The sequence below is a fragment of the Desmodus rotundus genome, chromosome 5 (genome assembly GCF_022682495.2).
Source record: "Desmodus rotundus isolate HL8 chromosome 5, HLdesRot8A.1, whole genome shotgun sequence".
Classification (NCBI taxonomy): Eukaryota; Metazoa; Chordata; class Mammalia; order Chiroptera; family Phyllostomidae; genus Desmodus; species Desmodus rotundus.
The window spans coordinates 116,835,036-116,859,181 of record NC_071391.1 but is presented as its reverse complement, the minus strand read 5'-3'; the positions used below and the strand labels follow the sequence as shown (position 1 = coordinate 116,859,181).

General features: G+C 35.3%; 1 protein-coding gene and 1 pseudogene across 7 annotated transcripts in view; both read left to right on the top strand.

Moving 5' to 3' along the window:
* ALMS1 (ALMS1 centrosome and basal body associated protein) overlaps positions 1–24,146 on the top strand; it is a 167,493-nt gene that overhangs the window by 89,075 nt on the left and 54,272 nt on the right. For 3 of the 7 annotated variants that reach the window (XM_053925855.1, XM_053925858.1, XM_053925854.1), the window contains 4 exons: positions 4,502–4,746; positions 7,520–7,645; positions 19,635–19,805; positions 21,572–21,709. In XM_053925855.1, coding sequence (XP_053781830.1) covers positions 4,502–4,746; positions 7,520–7,645; positions 19,635–19,805; positions 21,572–21,709 — 680 coding nt within the window. The remainder of the gene's footprint in view (positions 1–4,501; positions 4,747–7,519; positions 7,646–19,634; positions 19,806–21,571; positions 21,710–24,146) is intronic. The other 4 variants (XM_053925856.1, XM_053925857.2, XM_053925859.1 and 1 more) reach the window with 4 other exon arrangements.
* LOC112302974 (protein S100-A10 pseudogene) lies at positions 9,358–13,747 on the top strand (annotated as a pseudogene).

The following is a 24,146-nucleotide window of genomic DNA, read 5'->3' as shown; positions in this document are numbered from 1 at the left end:
TGTACAGACATACAATGTTTGTGTTTTTTAAGCTGTGCTGTTACAAAAAAGTCAAAATTTTAAAAAGTAAAAAGTTACAGTAAGCCAAAGTTAATTTATTATTGAAGAAAGAAAAGTTTTAAAAATAAATTTAGTGTAGTTTAAGTATTCAGTGTGTATATAGTCTACAGCAGTGTACAGTAATATTCTAGGCCTTCACATTCCCTCACTGCCTCCCCCAGAGCAAGTTCCAGTCCTGGAAACTCCATTCATGGTAATTGCCCTGCACAGGTGTGCCATTTTGAATCTTTTATACCACATTTTTACTGTACCTTTTCTGTCTTTAGATACATTTAGACACACAAATACTTAGCATGGTATTACAGTTGCCCATAATATTTAATACGGTAACGTGCTGTGTAGACTTATAGCCCAGGAAGAACAAGCTATACCATATGGTGTAAGTGTGTAATAGGCTATACCACCTAGGTTTGTGTAAGTGCAGCCTATGATATTCACACAACAAAATCACCTAAGGACTCATTTCTCAGAATGTTACCCCTGTTATTATGCAAGGTGTGATTTTGTGTGTTTGTGGATAAAACATACAAGTATTAAATATTAAAAAAAATTATTATGAGATAACTTTAAACTTAAAGAGGAGTTGCAAAAAATAGTTGAGTCCCTGTACTATCTATTGATGTGTAACGTATTTATCTGAAACATAGCAGCTTAAAACAATTTTATCCCAAAGTTTCTGTGGTTCTGAAATCCAGGCATAGTTTAGCTGGGTGCTTTTGGCTCAGGGTTTCTCACAAGGTTGCAAACAAGGTATTGGCTGCAGCTGTGGTCTCATCGCAAGGCTTAACTGAGGGGATATGCTTCCAAGCTTGCTTATGTGACTGTTGGCAAGAGACAACAGTTCCTTCTATAAGGCTGCTCCAATATGAAAGCTAAGTTTCCCTCGAATGACCAAAGCAAGTAAGAGTGCAAGAGAGGGTGCCTGAGATAAAAGCCACAGTTTTTTTGTAACCTAATCTTGGAAGTGAATCTCACCACTTCTGGCACATTCTTTTTGATAGAAGTGAATCACTTTCTAGCCCACCCTGAAGGGTTAGAGATTGCACAGGGGTATGAATACCAGGAGGCAGTGATCATTGGGGAATATCTTAGGTTGCCAGTATTCCCTTTATAGAAGTTTCTGCTTATGTTAACATCTTATTATAACATTATAACCATAAAACATTTACCAAAACTAGGAAAGTATCCTTCATATAAAGTTAGAGCTAAAGTATAGATTGATTTGGATTTTACCTGGTTTTTCCACAAATGAACCACCTCTGTTTCAGATCCAATCTGTGAACCCACCTTGCATTTTGGTTGTCATATCTCCTTAGTCTCCTCCAATCTATGGCAGTTTCTCAGTCTTTGCTTATTTTTCATGACCTTGCCACTTTGAAGAGAATTGATTAGTTATTTTGCAGAAAGTATTTTGATTTGGCTGTATGATAATTGTCTCAAGATTAGATTGAGGTTAGGCATTTTTTAAAATTGAATTCTAAGAGAGTGTGAGAAAGAGAAACATCCAATTTGTTGTTCCAAACTACGTTACCCAGCCACGGCCAGGGTTAGGCATTTTTAATGCACATTATCAGGGAGCACATGATACTGATGTACATTATGGGTGATGTTAACCATGATCACTGGCTAAAGTGGTGTCTACCAAGATTCTCCACTGTTCTACATATTTATAAATTCCCACAAGATATTACTGTTGCTTGTTTATTCCATTATATATATGTGAAATATAGTACATAACTATGTATATATAAAAAGGTGTGTATGTGTGTATAGGTACATGTAGATGATACTCATTATTAAGTGCTCTTTATTCTTTACTCTTTGCAGTTCTTTGTTGGATCATTTAACTTCAGCCTAAAAAAAAATATCTTTTGGTATTTCCTGAGATCTGTTGGGGATTAGTTCCTTTTTATTTATTTCTATTTTATTTTAAAAATTGACTATAGTTTTCTGTTGAGATTCTTTATATTTTTTATTATCACCCATCTTTTGCTCTCGTAGTATATTAATAGTCATTGTAAAGTACTTCTGTGCTAACTTCAGTATCTGAATCCCCTGTAAATCAATTTCTGTATTCTCTCAATTTTTACTTTTTCCTGCTTCACAAATTTTAAAATTTTTGCTTTTATGCTGGACATTGTGAATAAAAAAAATTACAGAGACCGAAAATGCTATCACTTTGCAACAGAAAGGATTTGCCCTTTTCTCTATTAACTAGATAGAGTGACTGATCAAGATTTCAGGAATTTTACTAGGTCAGAGTAGGCTTGGAACTTTAGTTGACTCATTTATACCTATGATTGTTAATGATTGGTTTGGATTTTTGCTTTAAGCTGGCAAGGTTTTTATTCTGCAGTAATTAATGGTAATGAGATACTCGGTTCAGTCTTTCAGATGTTTGAATTCAGCTCTTTGGACTCTCAGCTTTCCCAGCTTTAGAATGTAAGGGGAAACCAGTTTTGTATTTTTGTGGTTATACTTTCTCAGTGGAAATTTGTCTCATAAGCACTCAAAAGATTACAGGTGTATTTCACTGTTTTCTCAGCTCCCTTCTTGGGGGCAGCACTTCTGGGTTTTGTATTGAGAGTCTGGTAGACCTCTTATTTTTCACCTTGAAAGTTCTCCCCATCAGGTATTAGTTCTTTAGCTTCCTGCCTTATGCAGGTTCAAAATCTGGCAAATGTGAGGAGACCTGAGGTTTATCATAAGCCCCACTATTTAGTGGGAATTAGTTTGTTATTGGTGCCATGATTATGCAGGAGATTTCACTCTGCTTTTCTGGCTCAGTTCCCCATCTTCCCATACCACTCTAACACTAAGGAAATGACCTGTGGGGGAAATCAGCTTGGCATTCTGCTAGAATTCACTCTGTCATGCTAACCCATGGGTTCAGCAAAAACTCTGTTGGTTTCTCTTTTTCCCATGGAGTGTTTCTACTTATACCAAGCCCCTGCCCATAATTTCTAAGATGCCCTTCTCTAGCATATCAGTTGGAAGTTTTCCTATTGCTCCCATAACTCTCTGATTTTTTTAGTGTGATTTTTATAATTTATTCAACTTAGTTTGCTTATTGCAGTAGGAATGATGGCCTGTGGCTGTCTACAACAACCTTCCTGGAAGTGGATCCTATTTTAGATTATCTTTAATTTCTATCTATCATATATTAATAGTATTTTACCTAGAGTGTTTATATCTTTTAGTATACTTATTAAGTATTTCATTTTTTGATAATATTGTATATGGTATTTTTTTAGCTTTCAATTTTATGACTTCTAATACTGAAAAATGTATTTTTTTAATGTAATTTCATATCTGGCAGTTTTTCTAAAAACATTCTAATAAGTTATCTATAGATCATTTTAGATTTTCTCTCAAAATTATATCACATATGAAAAGGACAGTATTATTTCTGCCTTTGTTATCATTCTTTTTCCTGTTTTAACTGCTGATACCTTTTAAGACCTTTAGTAAAATGTTGAGTATAAATGGTAAGAGTTGGCATCCTTTGTTGCTACTCTCACAGTGCACATTCTCTATGTTTCAAAATAATTAGGATAGTTGTTCTAAAGTGTTATTTATTTATTTATTTTATTTTTAGGGAGGGAGAAAGACAGGGAGAGAAACATCAGTGTCAGAGAGAAACATTGATCAATCAGTTGCTCTTCCCTACATGCCCAGACCAGGGACCAAACTCACAACCCAGACATGTGCACTCATCAGGAATTGAACTGGCAACCAACCAACTGAACCACACCAGCCAGGACCTGTTTCTCCCTTTTTATGTTCTGTTCTTTGGAATCCAGCTACTAAGTTTCAGTCCATACTCAAGGGAGAAGGAGAGATTAAACTTCACCTCCTTGGGCTAGGGTGGGAAAATGGTAATCTACATTTATTATTTGGAATTCTTCTGTAAGCAAGGTTTGTCATTTCTCTCCTGTTACATATTTATTCTATCATTTATTTGCTCCATTCTGTTTTAATATGCATTCTCTATAAACCTTCATATGTAATTACAACATTGAAAACTTCTGTTTCCCCCACTGACATAAACTCCTTGAGGGAAGGCTTTTTTTCTTGTTTATCTTTGTGTACTCTATACATTTAGCACATTCCCTTAATTTTTACTGGAATGAATGAATGAATGAATGAATGGACTTTCGCTTGAACTGAAAAGTACTCTTTCCTTAGCTAAATTATGCAATAGCATTGGTTGAAATTAAAAGTATATTTTAAAACAAAAGTAAACTCCTGCATGATTGCAATGGAATAAGCATCTATGAAAACAAGGTTACTGCAGAAATAACCATTTAAGGTTGGTATGTGTGCACAAAACATTCCTTGAAAATACTTTAGTATTCCTAGAAGCCACTTTTGGAAAGATATTTATGGTATTTTATAAGCCAAGGATATGACCTGCTATCCCTTTCTGTTATTTGTTCAGATCAGTGGTGGAGATTAAACCCCCATTTTCTGCCTTCTCTGGAAAATTATCATCTGATGCAGTCACTCAGATTACAACAGAAAGTCCAGGAAAAGCTATGTTTTCATCTGAGATTTTTATTAATAGTGAAGATCATGGGCATGAAATTTCAAAGCCCAGTTCCCAGAAGCTGGGCAAAGTTCCTGTCAGGTTTGCTTCATCATCTGCAGTCCAACAGATTACTATTCCTGATGCCACAAATGGAGGTAAGAGAATTGGATTGCATTTCAGGTCACATTACCAACTTTTGTGTGTAATTATCTTAGAAATTTGTCATTGTGTCTTTGTAGTCAGAAAACCTAATTTTCCTGTAAGCATTAGGAGCCAGATGATTATACTCATCTTTTAAATGTATAGCCATGAAGAGAGTATGATTTATTATGTTTTTACCTTAATTTCTAATGGAGTTAATGAATATGGAACTCATGATGCTTGTGGTTGACATATTTTTTATCTCGTGATACTTGTAATAAGAATGCAGATATTGCATAAAAACTTTAAAACTACAGAGCTCGTGCCATGACCAGGTGGCTTAGTTGCTTGGAGCATTGTCCCATATACCAAAAGGTTGCAGATTTCATCCTGAGTCAGGACACGTACCTAGGCTGTGGGTTTGATCCCCGGTTGGGGTGCATACAGGAGCCAACTGATCGATGTTTCTCTCAAATCAATGTCCCCCCCCCTCAGTAAGTATATCCTTGGGTGAGAATTAAAAAAAAAAAAAAAACTGTAGTGGTTTGATTTTAGGTAGGTAGGTGAATTTTTGGCATTTTGTCTTATAGTTAATGTTATATATTATAATAAATAGATACAAATAAATATAATAGTGCAAATACAGTGCCATAAAACAATGATCAGATACCCAGGTTGTCTGTGGCCCTGTTGTCCTTGAAACATGGGACCCATGATTACCTTGAATTCACTATCACAGTCAACTGGACGGGACAAAAACCATGAAGAGTACATGTGGGAAGTTTTTATGGGATAGACCTGAAAGTGGCTTGGATTACTTTCCACAGTATAGGAATAGTTTAGCTGTGTTTTCCATGGTGAAGAAGAGATGGATTTTAGTGAGCAGCTAGCCATCTCTAACATAAGGTCTACATTGAGAGTGCTATGCTATTGTGACAGTGACATTTCAGTAGTACTTATACTATATAATATTCAAAATTGGAGTAAGTTATTTTCTTTTTCAGACCAGTAACAGGAAAATTAACAATTAAGTTTCCATTCTTCCCCCAAGTGAGAATGGAAACTATAGATTACTAATTATAAAGTATAATAGTTTGCACAAATCTATTTAAATCTGTTTAAAATGTTCCTACTTATGCATAAAGTTTATCTATCTGTGGATAGATACAGCTGGGATATGCCTAAATGGATAAAGAAGATTGCATGGGTCAGCATTTAAATTGCATTCAATTTAATTTAAATAAGTATATTTATATGTTAAGATGGTTATACTTCTTTTACATTTTAATTGTGAAATAAAACTGCCAAACTATATACTTTAATAAATATCACAAAGAACACTTTTAGTGTCAGTTACCTATTGCCACTGTGATACTATGTAACAACCCCAAAAATCTCAGTCCTTTGTAACAACAGACATTTGCTTTTCTCACTCACTGGCTTGTGTGTCAATTGGAGTTTGGCTCTAGGCAGCAGAAATGGCTTGGTTCTATTCCAATTGCCTTGTTCTGAAACACGGGCTAATGCAGCAGTTACTGCCTTGGGGTACGTGCCTTGTTTTCATGGTGGTATCAGAAGCAAAAGAGGGGAAACCTAACTGTGAAAGTCTGTTTTAAACCTTTACTCACATCAAATGGATTAATCTATATAGCGGCCACAATTAGTGGTTTTACTTTTATGTACAGATACCTGGGAGCACCCTTTAAAGAATTAATATTATGTGGTTTACTAATAAAATATTTTTCATACCTTGGATTAAAAAGTAAAATTTTACGGGGTTTTTTGGTGTGGAACTATTTTAAAGTACAAAGAATGATATGTTAAATACATGATTATCTGCCTATTTGTTATGAATTAACAAATTCATAATAATTTACTATATGTTTCTATTTGGTTCTATTTTTAAGTTTTTTTTGAAGAAATTTATGGGCTTTCTATAACCCTTTTCAGTTCTTTCCTTCCTAAAAGCAACCATTATTTGCTCTGTAGTCACTTCTTCCCCCTAAGATAGGCAGTCCAAACTATCCCTAAGACTATTGCATCCAAACATAAACTTGATTTGATAAGAGTTTTAAAAGACCACTTATCTTTCTCAGAATTCTCTGTCTCCATATCATAACTGTTCTTGCTCTGGGTCCATTGTCGTTCTGCCCAACTATTACTCATTTTCTGCAACCTTTGAAATAAATGCTAAATTTAACCATCACTATCAAGCTTTATGTATGTTGGTAGAAGAAAATTAATAAAACCATATTCCAACAATAATGATTGCAGCAATGACCAAATAGAAGTGTAGGCTATAGCATATTTATCTGTTGTTTAAATTCTTCCCTCCTCTACAGATATTTTGTTTCTCATAACTTTAGTCAAGTTCTCATTGGCTAGGTTTTGGGGGATTTTTTTTGCATGTGTGTGTGTTGTTGGTTTTAGTTTTGCTTTGTTTTGTTTTGAGTTGTTCTGTTTTTGTCTGGTAATGATATAAGTATTCCTAAATAGTCTGAGACTTTACCGGCCCTACATCCTGCCCCAGTTTCCTCAGTACTCCTAATTGCCCCCATCGTTTTCTAATTATTTTCTTTAAATCACCTATAATTCCCTAAAATATTAGGTAATTTACCTATATAGTATGTTGTTTACTGTATATTATCCTCTTCTTAAGGCAGAGCTACTTTTCTGTGTAGTTCACTGATAGATCCCAAGAAATCTGGTGCATTGAAGGCACTCAGTATTTGTTCTTTGAGTTATTGAATGTTTTCTTATTTATTGTTCTGATCTTTATCTCCTTAGCCCAGCCTTCACTGTTGCCATATAAACCTTCTGGCAGTACAAAGATGTACTATGTTCCACACTTAAGTCAAATTCCTTCGTCTCTGGATTCCAAATCAGACACCACCATTGAGAGCTCACACTCAGGTACTACACAGAATACTTAAAATTTTATGTTTTGAAATTTTATTTGTGAATTGGCTAGTTAATTCTGGAATGACATAGGAAAGTTCATGCTATTTAATTTTTCAGGGAAATACAGAGCTTTCCATGCCTCAGTCTTTGGTTCAGATAGGCAAGTTATTTGGTCAGATATATTATGTACACTTAAACAAATACTAAATATTTGATGAAGAAAATTGTATGGACAGTTTTTTGTTTGAGTTAGTGGACTCTGTCTAGGTCAAAGTGTTCCAGGTTTTCTGTTTACAGAGCCCTCAGTATTTCAGTGATTATTTTTCCTCATCATTATGTGGAACACATATAATTACAAGAAGCGTATTTTCAAATAACTAGTAAGTTATTAGGATACAAATACTTGTTGTTTTGATCTGATAACATAAAAAATAAAAATATTAGGTGTTTCTTTTTGGTTTTGCTTTTTTAAAGGACAACCTATCCTTTCTGTGTAACTTCTGCACATATAAAGATGCCTTAGACAAGTCATGTAGAAATAACCAGTTATTTACTTTGTTCATAAATAACCAGTTATCTACTAATGAGATATGTGAAGTAGGTAGGTCACTGTATACCTTCTCAAACCTTAAGATAAAAGTGGACATAACCACCCTATTTTTCCTGCTTTTATTTCAGAAACTATCAAAATCAAGTTTGGAAAGATACAACAGTATTGAAAGGAATGTAGCACTACTAATGTTGAAACTTTACCTTAAACTAGTAGTTTGTGTAGTGTACCAGATAGCAGATACCATTGTTGTTTCCCTAGAATTTTAAAATATCCCACAGCACCCCTGTGAGGTCATCCCAGGGCAACTGCAAATCGAGAAAATGAAGAACACCCCCTGGAGTTCTCAATAAATATTTCCCATGGGGATTTTAAAATAAGGATACTAAATTAATGTGGTGTGGGGTTTTGATTGATGGAATAACATTTTGAGTGGTTTACAGGAGATGACTTGGTTCAGTTTAGATATAAATTATTTTCTACATGACTTGTCAGTAGGCATCGTTACATGTGCAGGAGTCACATAGAAAGGATAAGTTGTTCTGGTCTGAGGCAGTTTTGTTTTGGGATTTTTTTTTGGTTTGGGGTTTTTTTTGGTTAATTTTGAGAAGACAAACTAGTATCTGATAGTAGTTGAGTTAAAGCCTCTGGCATAACTGTTCTTAATTCCCCACAATGAATGCCGCTGAAAGAAAGAATCATAAAAATGCTCATATTACCACATACTAGGATTGATTATTAAGCCTTTAACCAGAAACTGGAAGAAATTTCCATTACTTGCAAGACTATGATTTTAAAATGTACTTAATGGCTATGAGAACTAAAACAAGCCTAGCCCACTCAGTTGAGTGTAGGTAGGAAAATCTTTGATCTCTCTACCACTTTCAGCCCCCTATTTCAGAAGACATATGTCTTTATCAACAGATCTGATCAGGTATCCCAGTACTTTTTGAGGCCTCTAGTGTCCTGCTCTCCATTCACATCCATAACTGTTTAATCTATTTGGAGGCATTAATTTTGAGCAAAATTGGACAGTGGTGGGAGGAGAAAATGACTCAGAGGTGGGGTGGTGCATTTTTTCCTAGAAATATTTTTCTTGTAAATAAAGTACTGAATGCCACAATAAGATAAGAGAACTAGTAACTATACATACTTGAGATTGTAGTTTTTCGTGTTCTCAATCTATTCTGAGAAAACAATCCTTTCTTAGGCCAATAAAGTTCCTCTAGATGAAAGCCTCAGAATTGTTCTAATAGCCATTGTCTATTAATGTGTTGTACATCCACAGATACGAGAAGGATCCAGTTAGAGTTTGGGGCCAAGGGCGAGTCATACATTATTGTTAGCAAATATTTGGGCCAAATAGATTTCTCCTTAATTGAGAATGGGTAAGCAATTAAATTCATAAAATCCTTAAAAAAAATACAGACAAGACAAAGGTAACAACATCCCAAAGAAAGAGATAGATGTTAGAAATTTACTTATTATAGTAGCAAATTCTTTCTCCCCTAAGATGGAGGCATAGGTTAGTATGACTCACCTCCTCTCATAACCCCAGCAAAAATTACTGCTAGACTATGAAACAAATATCACCCAGAAACATCAGAAGATTGAGCTATATGGAAATCAGACAACCAAGGAATTAAAGAAGTCACATTCATCTAGACGAGTAGGAGGGGCAGAGAGGCATGGGGTCCTGGAGATGTGGAATAGGTGGTCCCACACCCATGTATGGTGGATAAAAGTCAGAAGGGATCCCAGCCCTACATCAGACCACCTAGCCCAGGGTACCACTGCCAGGAAGATAAGTACCCATAACTTCTGTCTGTAAAAACCAGTAGGGGTTCGGGCAACTAAGAAACTGTGGGTTCTTAGGAGTCTCCTCTTAAAGAGCCTGAAACGGACTTAACTAAAGGACTTACACAGACTCACTCCCTTTGGGCTTCACCACTGGGGCAGCAGCTGAAAGGGCACCAGTGGCATATGGGGAGAAACTGAATTATCTGTCATCAGAGTGAGTGCCAGGGGACAGCTTCCTTCCAGAAAAAACTCCAGAGGCCAGGCAGTGTCATCATGCCCTTCGTGAGTCCTGCCCTTTGTGAGTCCTCCCCAACACAGAGCCACAGAGCAGGAACACTATATAGGAGATTCCATTGACCTGGTTCACACGGGTTACCTTGTCCTGGTGATTACCTAAGACTCACCCCATCCACCTTACCAGTGCACTTTTCTGTAACAGGCCATGCCACTAAGACAGGAATTCAGAGCTCAAAGCAGCTCTACCTAATACACAGAAACAAACACAGCGAGGCTGCCAAAATGAAGAGACAAAGAAATATGACCCAAATGAAAGAACAGAGAAAAACTCCAGAAAAAGAAATAAACAAAATGGAGAGAAGTAGTCTCTCAGATGCAGAGTTCAAAACACTGGTTATTAGGGAAACTTAAGGGATTCATTGGGTACTTCAACAACATCAAAAAGGCCCAGGCAAAAATGAAGGTTACACTAAGTGAAATAAAGAAAAATTTACAGAGAAACAACAGTAGAGTGGATGAAGCCAAGAATCAGTAATGATTTGGAACATGAGGAAGAAAAAAATATTCATTCAGAATAGCAAGAAGAAAAAAGAATCCAAAAAAACGAGGTTAGGCTAAGGAGCCTCTGGGACAACTTAAAATGTACCAACTTTTGGTTCATAGGAGTGTCAGAAGAAGAAGAGAAAGAGAAAGAAATTGGAAATCTATTTGAAAGAATAATGAAAGAAAACTTCCCTAATTTGGTGAAGGAGGTAGACATGCAAGTCCTGGAAGCACAGAGTCCCAGACAAGAGGCCTACTCCAAGACACATAATAATTAAAATGCCAAAGTTAAAGATAGAGAATCCTAAAAGCAGCAAGAGGAAATTAGTTACCTAAAGGAGAATTCCCATAATACTGTTGGCTGATTTCCCAAAAGAAACTTTGCAGGCTAGAAGGGATTGGCAAGAAGTATTCAAAGTGATGAAAAGCAGGGACATTCAGCCAAGATTGTTCTACCCAGCAGAGCTTATCATTTAGAATCAAAGGGCAGATAAAGAGCTTCCCAGACAAGAAAAAACTAAAGGAGTTCATCACCAAACCATTATTATATGAAATGTTAAAGGGACTTATTTAAGGAAAAGAAGAGATCAAAACCGTGAACAATAAAATGACAATAAACATATCTATCAACAATTGAATCTAAAAAACAAGCTGAACAAACAAGCAGAACAAATAGAATCATAGATATGGAGATCATTTGGAGGGTTATCAGTTGGGAAGGAGAAGGAGGAGAATGGGGGGAAAGGTTCAGGGAGTAAGAAGTACAAATTGGGACTCACTGGCCGCACATCCCACCCAGCCTAGCAATCCTGCTGCACCTCAGGCCAAGACCTCACCAAAATGCTGTCTCAAATGGAGCACACCATGGAAACCATGATGTTCATGTTTCACAAATATGCTGGGAATAAAGGCTACTTACCAAAAGAGGACCTGAGAGTATTCATGGAAAAGAAGTTCCCTGGATTTTTAAAAAATCAAAAAGATCCTCTGGCCATAGGCAAAATAATGAAAGACCTGGACCAATGCTGAGATGGCTGAGTGGGCTTCCAGAGCTTCTTTTTGCTAATTGCTGGGCTCACCATCACGTGCAGTGACTATTTTGTAGTACACATGAAGCAGAAGGGAAAGAAGTAGGCAGCTGAGCAACTACTTCCTCCTTGATAAAGAGTTCTCCCAGTGGATCACTTAAGGAATCTCTGCCTAGCAGCTTCCCCTGTGTAACGATTTCATGAACAGATTGGGACCCTTAGAAAATGTACAAATAAAATCCTACCCCCCATTTGACAAGAGAGAGAAAAGCCAATTAAAGCCAGATAAGCTTTTGATTTTTATATTGCTTGCATCCTCTTGCCCTCAATAAGCAAACTTCTTTTTTAGTTCATAGGAAAAAAAAAAAAAGAAGAAGTACAAATTGGTAAGGTACAGAGTAGACAGGGGAATGTCAAGAACTGTATAGGGCCCTGGCTGGTGTGGCTCACTATGTTGAGTGCCGGCCTGAGAACCAAAGGGTCGCCAGTTCAATTCCCAGTCAGGGCACATGCATGTCCTCAGTGGAGGGTGCATGAGAGGCATCCACACTTTGGTGCTTCTCTCTCTCTTCCTCCCTTCCCTTCTCTCTAAAAATAAATAAAAATCTTTTTTAAAAAGTATAGAATATGGAGGAGCCAAAAAACTTATATGCATGACCCATGGACATGAACTAAGGGGATTGATTGCTGGAGGGAATGGGGGGCACTGGGTCAAGGGGGCCATAGGGGGAAAAATTGGGACAACTGTAATAGCATAATCAATAAAATGTATTTAAAAAAAGAAATTTACTTATTAGACCCGGTAACATTCATTAATAGACTTTAAAACAAAAACTATTGATATAGACAAGGTCATTTTATAGTGATTAGAGTCAATCCATCATCAAGAAAATTAACAGTTTTAAATGTACATGCATCTAACCACAGAGTCCTAAATACAAAAAGAAAAACAGAATTAAAAAGAAAAAAACAAGAGAAATTATTCAGGCCAAAAGCAAAAAGTCATGTACTCAAATTTTATCATTCCATTATATGTAAAGTGTAGAATAAGCAAGTTCCTATAGACAGAAAGTAGATTACTGGTGGAAGGAATTGTGGGTGAGGGTAAAGGGAAAGTATCTGCTAATGTGTATAGGGTTCCTTTTGGGGTGACAAAAAAGTTCCGTAATTAGATAGCAGTGTTGGCTGGGAGAATACTAAGAACTACTTTATTGTATACTTATTTAAGTGTTACCTGAATTATATTTCAGTTTTTTTTTTAAAGAGGAGCAGGAATGAACAAATGAAGGAAAGACTGCCAGAACATTTAAAGATTTTGGTAGCAGATTTAAAATCCATTTGCAGCCCTGGCCAGGTGGCACAGTTGGTTAGAACGTCATCCCATACACCAAAAAGGTAGCAGGTTAGATCCCCAGTCAGGACACTTACCAGACTCTGTGTTTGATACCCTGGTCGGGGTACATGCGGGAGGTGGCTGATAGATGTTTCTCTCTCTCTCTTCCTCTCTCTCTAAAATCAATGAACATCTTCTTGGGTGAGGATTTAAAAAAATACGTATATTTAAAATACAATTTGCAGGCAATAAAGAGTAAAACTAATGTGAAGGAAATTGAATTGGTGATGAGGGCAAACTTGAAAAGTTCTCCAAAAATACAGAGGAAAAATAAAAACAAAAAGAAAATGATGAAAAAGAAGATGAGGGACATGAGAGTCACAGCTAAATAAACCAAGAATTGTATCTGTAGCTGAAAAACAATGTGAACAAAAGTAATATCAAAGACTTAATGGAGGAAAACATCTCTCTTCTGAAAAAGGGAACACAGTATGCAGATTAAAAGTTATATGGTCCAGGCAAAAGTCAGTAGAGACTAACGTACATACTAGAAAAAGATTTTGAATTAGAATGAACTAAAAAAATTACAAAAACATGTAGTTATATTTCTAAAAAAGGTTATATACTTAGGGGAACAAAATTTGATCTGATATCAAATTTATTTAAAATACTAAAATGTAACATAAATGAAGCAAAATCTTTAATTATATATTCAAAGATATATTAACCCAATTGCATATTCATGAAGTATTATGACAGTGAGAATACATTTTCACAAATGTGCAAGAACTACAAAATATATTCTACCTCTGTCCCACCTTGAAAAATTCACTTGAAGACTCACCCAACTGAAGGGATGGATCGAAATGAGTTCAAAAAAGAAAGGAAGTAGTGCTAAAAATCTAGCAGTGAACTTTGAAGCCAGTTTAACATAACACTCATCTAAAATGATAATTTAGTTACAAGATGGAAAAAGAAGGCCAAAAGTTAATTTTGGAATGAAAGTCATGGAAAGAAAAAAAACAATTTAATTATATCTTTTGCTTTTAATAGAAGAAACTAACGGGCTTTTGTTTTATTCATGACTTGGTGATTCGACTGGTTAAAGAAGTTTTTATGAAATTAAAACAAGGCAACAAAAGAAAAAATAAATTAGGCTTCATCAAAATTCAAAGTTTATCCATCAAGAAACACTACCCACGGAAACAAAATCAAAACAAAACAAAAACACTATCTAGCCATAGAGTAAAAAGAGTAATACAGAATTTGAAAAAGACATTTGCGAATCAGATACTTGGTAAGGAATTAATATCCAGGGTATAGGAATAACTCTGACAACTTTACAACAACAGTAAAACACAATATAAGGTTAAAATGGACTCATGATATTTCTCCAAGAAAGATACGTATGTTCAAAAAGAACATGAAAATATGCTCTACATCATGTTATGAAGGAAACACAAATAACAACCATAATCAATACCACTTCGTATCCTCTAGGATGGCTACTAAACAGAAAATAACAGGAGTTGGTGAGGATATGGAGAAACTGAAATCTTTGTGTATTTCTGGTAGGATGACATAAATGACATATTCACTATGGAAAACAGTATAGTACAATAGTTCTTCAGAAAATTAAATAGGATTACTATATGATCTGTGCCCTGGTTGGTGTGGCTCAGTGGATTGAGTGCTGGTGAGATTCCCAGTCAGGGCACATGCCTGGGTTGCGGGCCGGGTCCCCAGTAAGGGACATGTACGAGAGGCAACCATACATTGATATTTTTCTCCCTCCCTTTCCCTCTCTAAAGATAAACAAATAAAATGTTTTTAAAAATTATTTTAAAAAGAGAATTACTATATGATCTAGCATTTCTGCTTCTGAATATATACCTAAAAGAATTGAAATCAGGAATTTGAACTGATATTTGATACCCTTGTTCACAGCAACATTATTTACAATAGGCAAAAGGTAGAAACACCCCAAATGTCTATCAACTGATGAAAAGATAAATAAAATGTGACCTGTGCATACAATAATAAAGATTTAAAAAGTAAATAAAAATTTTTTTAAAAGGAGTGAAATTCTGGCACATGGTATGCTGTGAATGAACCTTGAACACATTGCACTAAATGAAATAAGCCAGTCACAAAAGGACAAATTTTATAAGATTTCACTTATATGAGGTACCTATAAATTCGTAGAGACAAAGTAGGAATGGTGGTCATGGGTTGGTAGGAAGAAATGGGAATTACTATTTAATAGGTACAGTTTCAGTTTAGAATTCTAGAGATGGATGGTGTGATGATTACACAGCCATGTGAATAAAGTACTTCATGCTCTGTACTGTGTATTCAAAAATGGTTAAAATGGTAGACTTTATGTATATTTTACGACCATAAAAATACTAGAAGAAAGCTACTAAATAAAACCACAGTTAAATTTTTAAACTAGATATCTATCTTCCAAATTACTGTTGAGTATACAAAATTAGCAAAATAACATAGAAAAAAAGAAACAGAAACTTTAAGATAGCATAAACAAGTCAGATGAATGGATTACAATGAAATGTTTTTAGCTGTGATAAATAGTGTTAGCATACAATGGCATTGTCTCACATGCATTTAACTTAAGCAAATTCAGTTACTTATATTTAACAAAAGAGAAGAAAAGTTTCTTCTTGGAAAATCCTTCATCAACTCCTGAAGCTAAAATAGATCGTCTTATTCTCTTAGTACTCTTTATTTTCTTAACAGAAAGAATCCACAAATAAAAACAAAAAGAAAGAATTTTAAAAAGTGCAAGTATTTTGTGCTTTACACTCTATGAGCATATTACCATGAGGGAGTTTGAAATGGGAGGTGGGAAACCTCCCTTTTTCAAAATTCATTGTCCTTAATTTGCCTTTTACAGTTTAAGCATCCTATCTTTATTCTGCTTCCCTGATTGTAGAGTTTAAAAGTGTCTTTTTGATGCAACATGGCCTCTAAACCCAAGCCAGGTAATTCTTCAGGTGTACAGAAGCAGGCAGTGACTCTGCAACCCAGGAGTGGACTCTGGTGAATTTATTGAACAGACAGGATGTCAGTTTCAACATGGTGCCTTCCTTAGGAACCTTTAAGGGTGATTTTGATCCTACGTGGTTTTTCAACTTATGTGTTGACTTTAAATTCTAAATTCCATTTAAAATGTCTCTATTTAAGTGAATAAAAAGATACGAAACTATACATTGTGATCTCATATGTTCACTTAGAAAGATATATAATCAAAATTACAGTTTTTTAAAATTGTTTTCTGCATACTTTTCTAAGAATTTTCTAAGGTAACCAGGTCAAATTTTTTTTTTAAGGTGAAAGGAAGCTTTCAGCTTATGTTCATTTATTTTATAATGGGAAGTATTTATTAAAACCCTTTTTGATCAGAAATTGTTTGATCAGTTTTTTACTTGTTGTTAGAATGGAGTAATGACTTCCAAACCTCTCCAACACTTTTGTTTGTTGATTTATTGATGGTAGCCATTCTGATAGGTGTGAGGTGATATCTCATTGTGGTTTTAATTTATCTTTCTCTGATGATTAGAGACATTGAGCATCTTTTCATATGTCTATTGACAATCAGTATGTTCTATTTAGAGAAGTGGCTATTCAGGTCTTCTGCCCATTTTTTAATTGGGTTGTTTGTCTTTTTGTTGTTGAGTTTTATGACCATTTATTTTATTCAATCAAAAGATATTAAAACTCTTACTGTGTTCCTGGCAGTTACTGTGCTAGGTGTTACATTTCAGGGATGTGGAAAATAAACATGGCCCCTATAATCAGGGAGAGCATGTTAAAGTGGAGAGATAGATTAAGCAAATTAAACAAATAGACCACAAATAAGTACAGGATTACAAATGATGAGTGCTAAGAAAAGACAAAATCCTAAGAGCATAATAAGAGGACCCAGTTTAGTTTTAGGAGCTCATGAAGGATTTTCCAAGACAGAAGAAATATTTGAGCTGAGTTCTGGAGAATAAATGTGAGTTAGGAAGGCAGGGTGGAGAGTGAGTGTTTTGACCAGAAGGAACAGTATGGCCAGCGTTACTGAAGCAGGGAAGTTCGATACATTTGACAAATGAGAAAAAGGCAGTGTAGGTAGAACAGAGTGGTAACCAGATATGGTTAAATATAAGTAGTCCAAGATCATAAAGGGTCTAGAGTAAACCATATTAAACCATTTGAATAGCTAGTAGGCAATTGTGGTTTCATTTACATTTGTAAAATTTATTCTAGAGAATAGCATGTAGGTGGAAAGGCAGGGAGCCATAGTGGGAAGGGTCAGGAAGTGAGGACACTAATTAGTTAGAAGGCTGTTGTAGTAGTCAGTACCAGAGATGGTAATATCTAGGATTAGAGAGTGATGGTGATACAGATGGAGAGAAGTAGATACAGTCAATTTATTCTTAGGAAGTAATTCTTCCTGGACTTGATGATAGAATATGGTGAGGCATAAGGATGTGAAAAAATGACTTTTAGTGTTCTAGAGTAAGCAAGCAACTGGGTGAATAGATATGCCGTTTACTGAGATGGAGAAGTCTAAGGAAGTAGCAGATTTGAGGAAGATGATCAAAATATCTGCTTTGCTCATGTTAACATGAGATTCCTGTTCCACAAATCTGCGATTGCACATAGGCATTGTCAATTTACAAATGTTGAGGTTTATGCAAGGTGAGCACAAAGACAGTGGCACTATTCGCATCATAAACATATGCTGCTGTTTTATGAAAACACACAGGTAGGCATGAAGGTTCAAGACCTCTTGTCAGAGATTTGGAACCATAGTGTTAACTCTTCCTGTCCCAAACATAATTTTACCTTCACACATCCTATAGCTATGCACAGATGCAGGAAAACAAATGTACACACACTCATTGACATACACACATATATATGGCTCTACTCTTCCAGATGCCTCTCAGCTCCACTGAGATGGACTCACTTGCTCATCCATCCACTGCTCTCAGGAACTTAATTATTGTTCCCCACCTGACTCTGAAGCTGATGTTGTCACCTCTCTTGGAGAATGAAAGGTGGTAGTAAAGGTAGTGAAGAGTGGGCATGTGTATGCTGCTGGCAGTGTGTGTTCTCTGGTTATCTGGAAGCAGTTGTGACAAGAGTGATCCTCATGTATAGTTGCTTGTATTCTACCATAATATATAATAACTTAAATTTTTTGTAATTGAGGAAGGGACTGCTTTTCTAATTTCATCATAAAATGCTGTAAGGGCTAGCTGTGTCCTGAAGACTAGAATCTGAAGCTCAGAAGAAAGGTCCCAGTTAGAGACAACATGTATTTGTTGGTCATCAGCATATAGATAGTGTTTCATACATTGGTGATCTAATTTCACCCAGGATTTGAAGAAAGCCCAGTTCTGACCCCTTGATGAACTCCTACAGTGAGAGATTTGGTGGAAGAAAAGATACTAGGGATTTGCCAGAGAGGTAGGGAGCAAGTAAGAGAAAGTGATGTCATAGAAACTGAGAAAAATCCAAATATAATCAGTACCATAACAAATAAGGCTTAGAAGGATCCTTGCAACCTGTCTTGAAAAATTCTTCATGATATATTAAATACTTGCATTGTACTGATTATACTGGTACTTACCCAACTTTTATTGCATATACATTTTACGTGCTCAGAAAATGCATGAAGTACAGAATCCCAGATTAGAAAGAAAAAAACATTTGTACAAGATAATTCCGAAGTTACTGCAAACTCTTAAATGTCCAGAGATGTTCTTTTGTCCCTTATCTGTGGCGTGGATATAGGAGTATTGAAATGTTTTTTTAATAGTTTCAGATCTTGTATTTCTTTATCACATGAGCTTCCTTTCACTGTTTTGTCTCTTATATTGTCAGATTAATCTTCCTAAAAATAGCTGACTTCGTTTCCCTTTATTAAAGAAATCTCAAAGATACTGCATTTCATGTACAATAAAATTTATACTCTTTAGCTTGGGATTCCATGCCATGCTGAATTTTGTCCCGAACAATTATTTTTAATATTTCCCACCACTCTTGTTAATGAACTGTCGTATTCTATAACCTAGCCTGACCACAAATATGTCTGCGGTTCTTTATATACTCTTTGCTTTCCTGCCTCCTTGTCTACTAATGCTGTAACCTCTGCCTAAAATGTCTTTATTCCTTCCTCTGTGTTTTTCAAAAAGCCCACTTATTTTCCAAGGTACCATCTATTTTCTCTTTCCTCTGAAAACCTTCCCGAGCTGGAAATTGTCTCCCTTCTGAACTATTAGTCTGCTTTATATTTCTTTTCATTTGTTTCTCCACTGTGTATTGTTGCAATTTATTGTACATGTCTGACACCTTCAGTTTGACATCTCCTGATTACCCTACACACTCCTGTTGTAGTGCCTTTTTTATTTAAGTGGGTTAAGAGGTAAATTTTTGCCTTTCTTCAACTTCCTGTCTAAATTTGTGTTAATTGTACTACTTTCCCATTTTTCTCAGGATCCAACGATGCCATTGCTCCAGACTTCCCAGCTCAGGTGCTAGGCACCAGAGATGATAACCTACCATTTACTGTTAATATTAAACATAAAGAGGGGATCTACAGTAAGAGGGCAGTGACTAAGGCATCCTCACTGGGGGGGGAAAAACCTTTTCAGAAAGATAATGCAGGTAACTGGATTGGCTTTGTATATTTTGTGGCTTCCGCTTCCCATTCATTTTAAATAAGAATATTATACAGTCTTGTACTGCTTTGTTATATAAACTTTTTTCTTAGTTATTTTATGGGTATATAGAAAGCAATAGGATATTTATAAAATCTTTTAAGATGCTTCACAGGTTTTTGAAACCTGTAAATTTTATTCTTGTGGAAAATAAAATGTTACAACTTTTGAAATGAAATAATACCCAATAGAGTATGTTTTAGAGACTAGAATCCATAGAAAATCTGGATTAAATTGCCTGATGAGTTTATCTGTCAGATGGTACAAACTAGTGGCAATTTGGGATACATAGATAACCCTTTGATCCCACTGACAAATCAGTTGAAGGATAGGGAGGATATGGAAGATTTGTCAGGGAACAAAGTGATAGACTAGGGGAACTCTACTAGAAGCCTGCGTAAAGAACTCACCAGCTATAGCTCACCCCTGGGCTGCATTTGGTATATGAGGAATAGAAGTCCCAATGGGAGGATTAAAATATGAAAATGAGAAATTGCTTAGAAAATAGAACTTTAAAAAAAGGAGAAAAAAGAAAATGAAAGAAAATTTAGATTGGCTCAAAAGATTCAATCCCAAGAAAACATGTTCCAAAGAGACAACAGAAAATCTGTTAATTAGAGCCATATATACTCGTATTAGTGTGAGAAAATCCCCAAATCTTAATATTGAGTGAAAAGGCATGTTGCCTAGAGGTACATAGAGTATCATACCATTTACATAAAGTTTAAAGACATGCAGAACAATCCTGTACCTTGTTGATTAATTCATGCAATATAGTAAAACAAAAAGAAATAAATCCTTGAGACTGATGAACTCTATGTAAAGTTTGCTACTGGAAAGAAAGAATGGAATCATTGTGGCTTAATACATGGAATTATTATAATTATTATATCTGTAATGTTTTATTTCTTAAGCTCTGTGGTAGACATATTGGTATTCATTGTGTTATATTTTTAGTAATCTCTATTGCCTTTCTGATTTCTTTGTTGAAAAATATTCATACTTAGAGATAGGAAATGGGGTTTTTTTGCCAACCAATTATAAAAACTTAACCATTATTAACTGATGACTGGTACCTTAGTTATATTGGTGAATTTTGAATTTATTTACTAACATATTAGTTTGTGCTTACATTTTTCTCATATAATAAAAAAGTAAATAGCTGATTTAAAAGACCAATAAGATAAATCTCTAGAAAGTATGACCAAGAAAAAAAAGAAAATTTAAAGTATTAGACAAGTTTAAAAGGCTATAACTTAACATTTTAAAGTTTATATGAGTACTATATATAAAATGTACATGATATAAGTACTTACAGGATTATATGGAATATCAAAGCTGGCTCCATAATAACAAAAACTTTGAGTAGGCCAAAGAACTTGAAAGGGTCGTTCAAATGCACTTTTCTACTTTGAAAAAGATACCTATCTAGACTTTGTTTTATTTACTGATATATCAAACTGCAAGGACAGATTTTATTTAAAGTGATACTTGATTTAAACCATTGTTGTACACAGAAAAATACAGAAAGCTTTCCAGTTCATGTCATAAATACACCCTAACTGTCACAGCTTTTACATCATGAGGCCTAGGGGGTGCTTTTTTCCTGATATATAAAGCAGTTTGGGGTCTTGAGGTAGGGGGAATAGGGTTATTTGCCCTTTGTATTTATTATCTTTCCTTTCTCTGTGGTATCAAATGGTGTTATTTCAGATGCCCAAGTTCAAGTTCTTATCAGTGCAGATGAGAACCTCTCAGACAAAAACAAGAAAAAGGAGATCTATAATAAAAAGGCGGTGACTAAGCCTGCCCAATCTGAAGAAATAGAATTCTTACAGAAAGACACTGCAGGTAAACTGGATTATCTGGCCTTCTGAAATGAGAATAAACAACAGTATTCTCTATTTTCTTCTTGCTCTCTTCAACTGTTCTCTATCTTGCCCATACGTGAAATAAGATATTAGCTGTAATTTTTGTTATACATTGACAGGTATAAAACCAAATGTTATATAAAACATTTTTAAAGCATTTTGAGACATTCCTAGAGAATTTTGTGAATATAATACACAATTTCATTGACAGAATTTCATACAATGGACATTTTTTAAAAATTCAGTGCCATGAGATGCTGACTTTCTAACAGCATTGTAGAGAAGCTTCTGTGCTTTAGGAATTTAGCTTGTTTATTTTCTTAATTAGCTATCCATTTAGTTTACTTTAATGGGACTATGCTAAATAAAAGTGTCTATAATATAGTATGTTTAGGTTAGCATTCGTTTTGACTGAGAGAGATGAAAACAAAAACAAAATAACATTGACTTAAAGAAGGCAGGAAATTTTTTCTCTTTCCTGTAAAAATCCAGAGGTAGACATCCAGGGATGACATGGTACTCCATAGCATCAGGAAACAGAGCTTTTGGTCTTCTGTTGCTCTAACATTTTTAGCCTCCATTATCATGCTGTAGCCATCTGACTCATATTCCAGCCAGCAGAAAGGAAGAAAGGGAAAGAAAAGGCCATAGTCCTTCTTTACAATACTCCTCAGTACTTACATGTAGTATTCCTTTTCCATGCTGTTGGACAGATTTTGTTACATGGTCTCACCAAGCTATGCTGCCACAGCGGCTGGGAAATACCTTTATTCCTGAAAAGCCCAGCTGAGTCAGGTATCTAATTTAAAGGAAAAGGAGAATGGATTTCAGTGGACAGCTGGCAGTATGCCACAATGTAAACAGAAAAATATTTTGGAGCATAATTAGCCACCTGTCTTTATTTGTGTATTACTTTTCAAAACTCGTATTCTGCTCAACACTTCAAAATTTTATCCCCCTCTTCAATGTTCCAGAAACACTTTTGATCATGTTAATCTAATCAAAAACTTTTTATTGCCCTTAAGAATAAAACTTATCTTTTAGCATAGTCTTTCAGAACAGTACAATCAGCTCCCAAATTTTCAAATGTTAATTTTTACCTCTTTTTCTTATAAATTCTGTAAGCAAACCATATACTTGCTCTATTTCTTAGATGTTCAGTTGCTTTCCTGACTCTATTCTTATGTAGTCACCTCTGCCTTAAAATGCCTTTGTGTTTTCATCTTAGTGTGTATCCCAGCTCAGCTATCTTCTTTTTTTATTACTGTCTTTTATTGATTATGCTATTACAGTTGTCCCAATTTTTTCCCCTTTGCCTGCTTCTAACAGCACGCCCTACTCCCTCAGGCAATCCCCACATCATTATTCATGTCCATGGGTCATGTGTGTAAGTACTTTGGCTACGTCTCCTATACTGTACTTTACATCCACATGGCTATGCTGTAAGTACATATTTGTACTTCTTAATCCCCTCACCTCTGTACCATTCCCCTCCACCCGCCTTCCTACTGACAACCATCAAAACATTCTGTATCCATGATTCTGTCTCTGTTCTTCTTTGCTTAGTTTGTTTTTTAGATTCAGTTGTCGATAGATTTGTATTTATTGCCATTTTATTGTTCGTAGTTCTGATCTTCCTCTTTTTCTTAAATAAGTCCCTTTAACATTTCATATAATAATGGCTTGGTGATGAATATTGCTTTAGTATTTTCTAGTCTGGGAAGCTCTTTATCTGCCCTTTGATTGTAAATGATAGCTTTGCTAGGTAGAGCAGTCTTGGCTGTAAGTCCCTGCCTTTCATGACTTTGAATATTTCTTGCCAATCCCTTCTAGCCTACAAAGTTTCTTTTGAGAAATCAGCTGACAGTCTTATGGAAACTCCCCTGTAGGTAACTTAAGTGCTTTTCTCTTGCTGATTTTAAGAATCTCTCTTTATCGTTAACCTTTGGCAATTTAATTATGATGTGTCTTGGTGTGGGCCTCTTTGCATCCATCTTGTTTGGGACTCTCCGTGCTTCTTGGACTTGTATGTCCATTTCCTTCACCAAATTAGGGAAGTTTTCTTTCATTATTCTTTCAAACAGATTTCCAGTTTCTTCTCTTTCTCATCTCCTTTGGCTCTGCTATGATACGAATGTTGGACCTCTTGAAATTGTCCCAAAGGCTGCTTATATTATCCTCAGGGATTTTTTTTTTTTCTTGATTCTCTTTTCTTATTGTTGTTCTGATAGGTTGTTTTTTGCTTCCTTATGTTCCAAATCATTGATGTGATTCTCGGCTTCATCTACTCTACTGTTGTTTTCCTATAAATTGTTCTGTATTTCAATTAGTATATCCTTTGTTTCTGACTGGATCTTTTTTATGTTGTTGTCCTCACTAAGTTCGTTGAACATTCTTATAACCAGTGTTTTGATCTG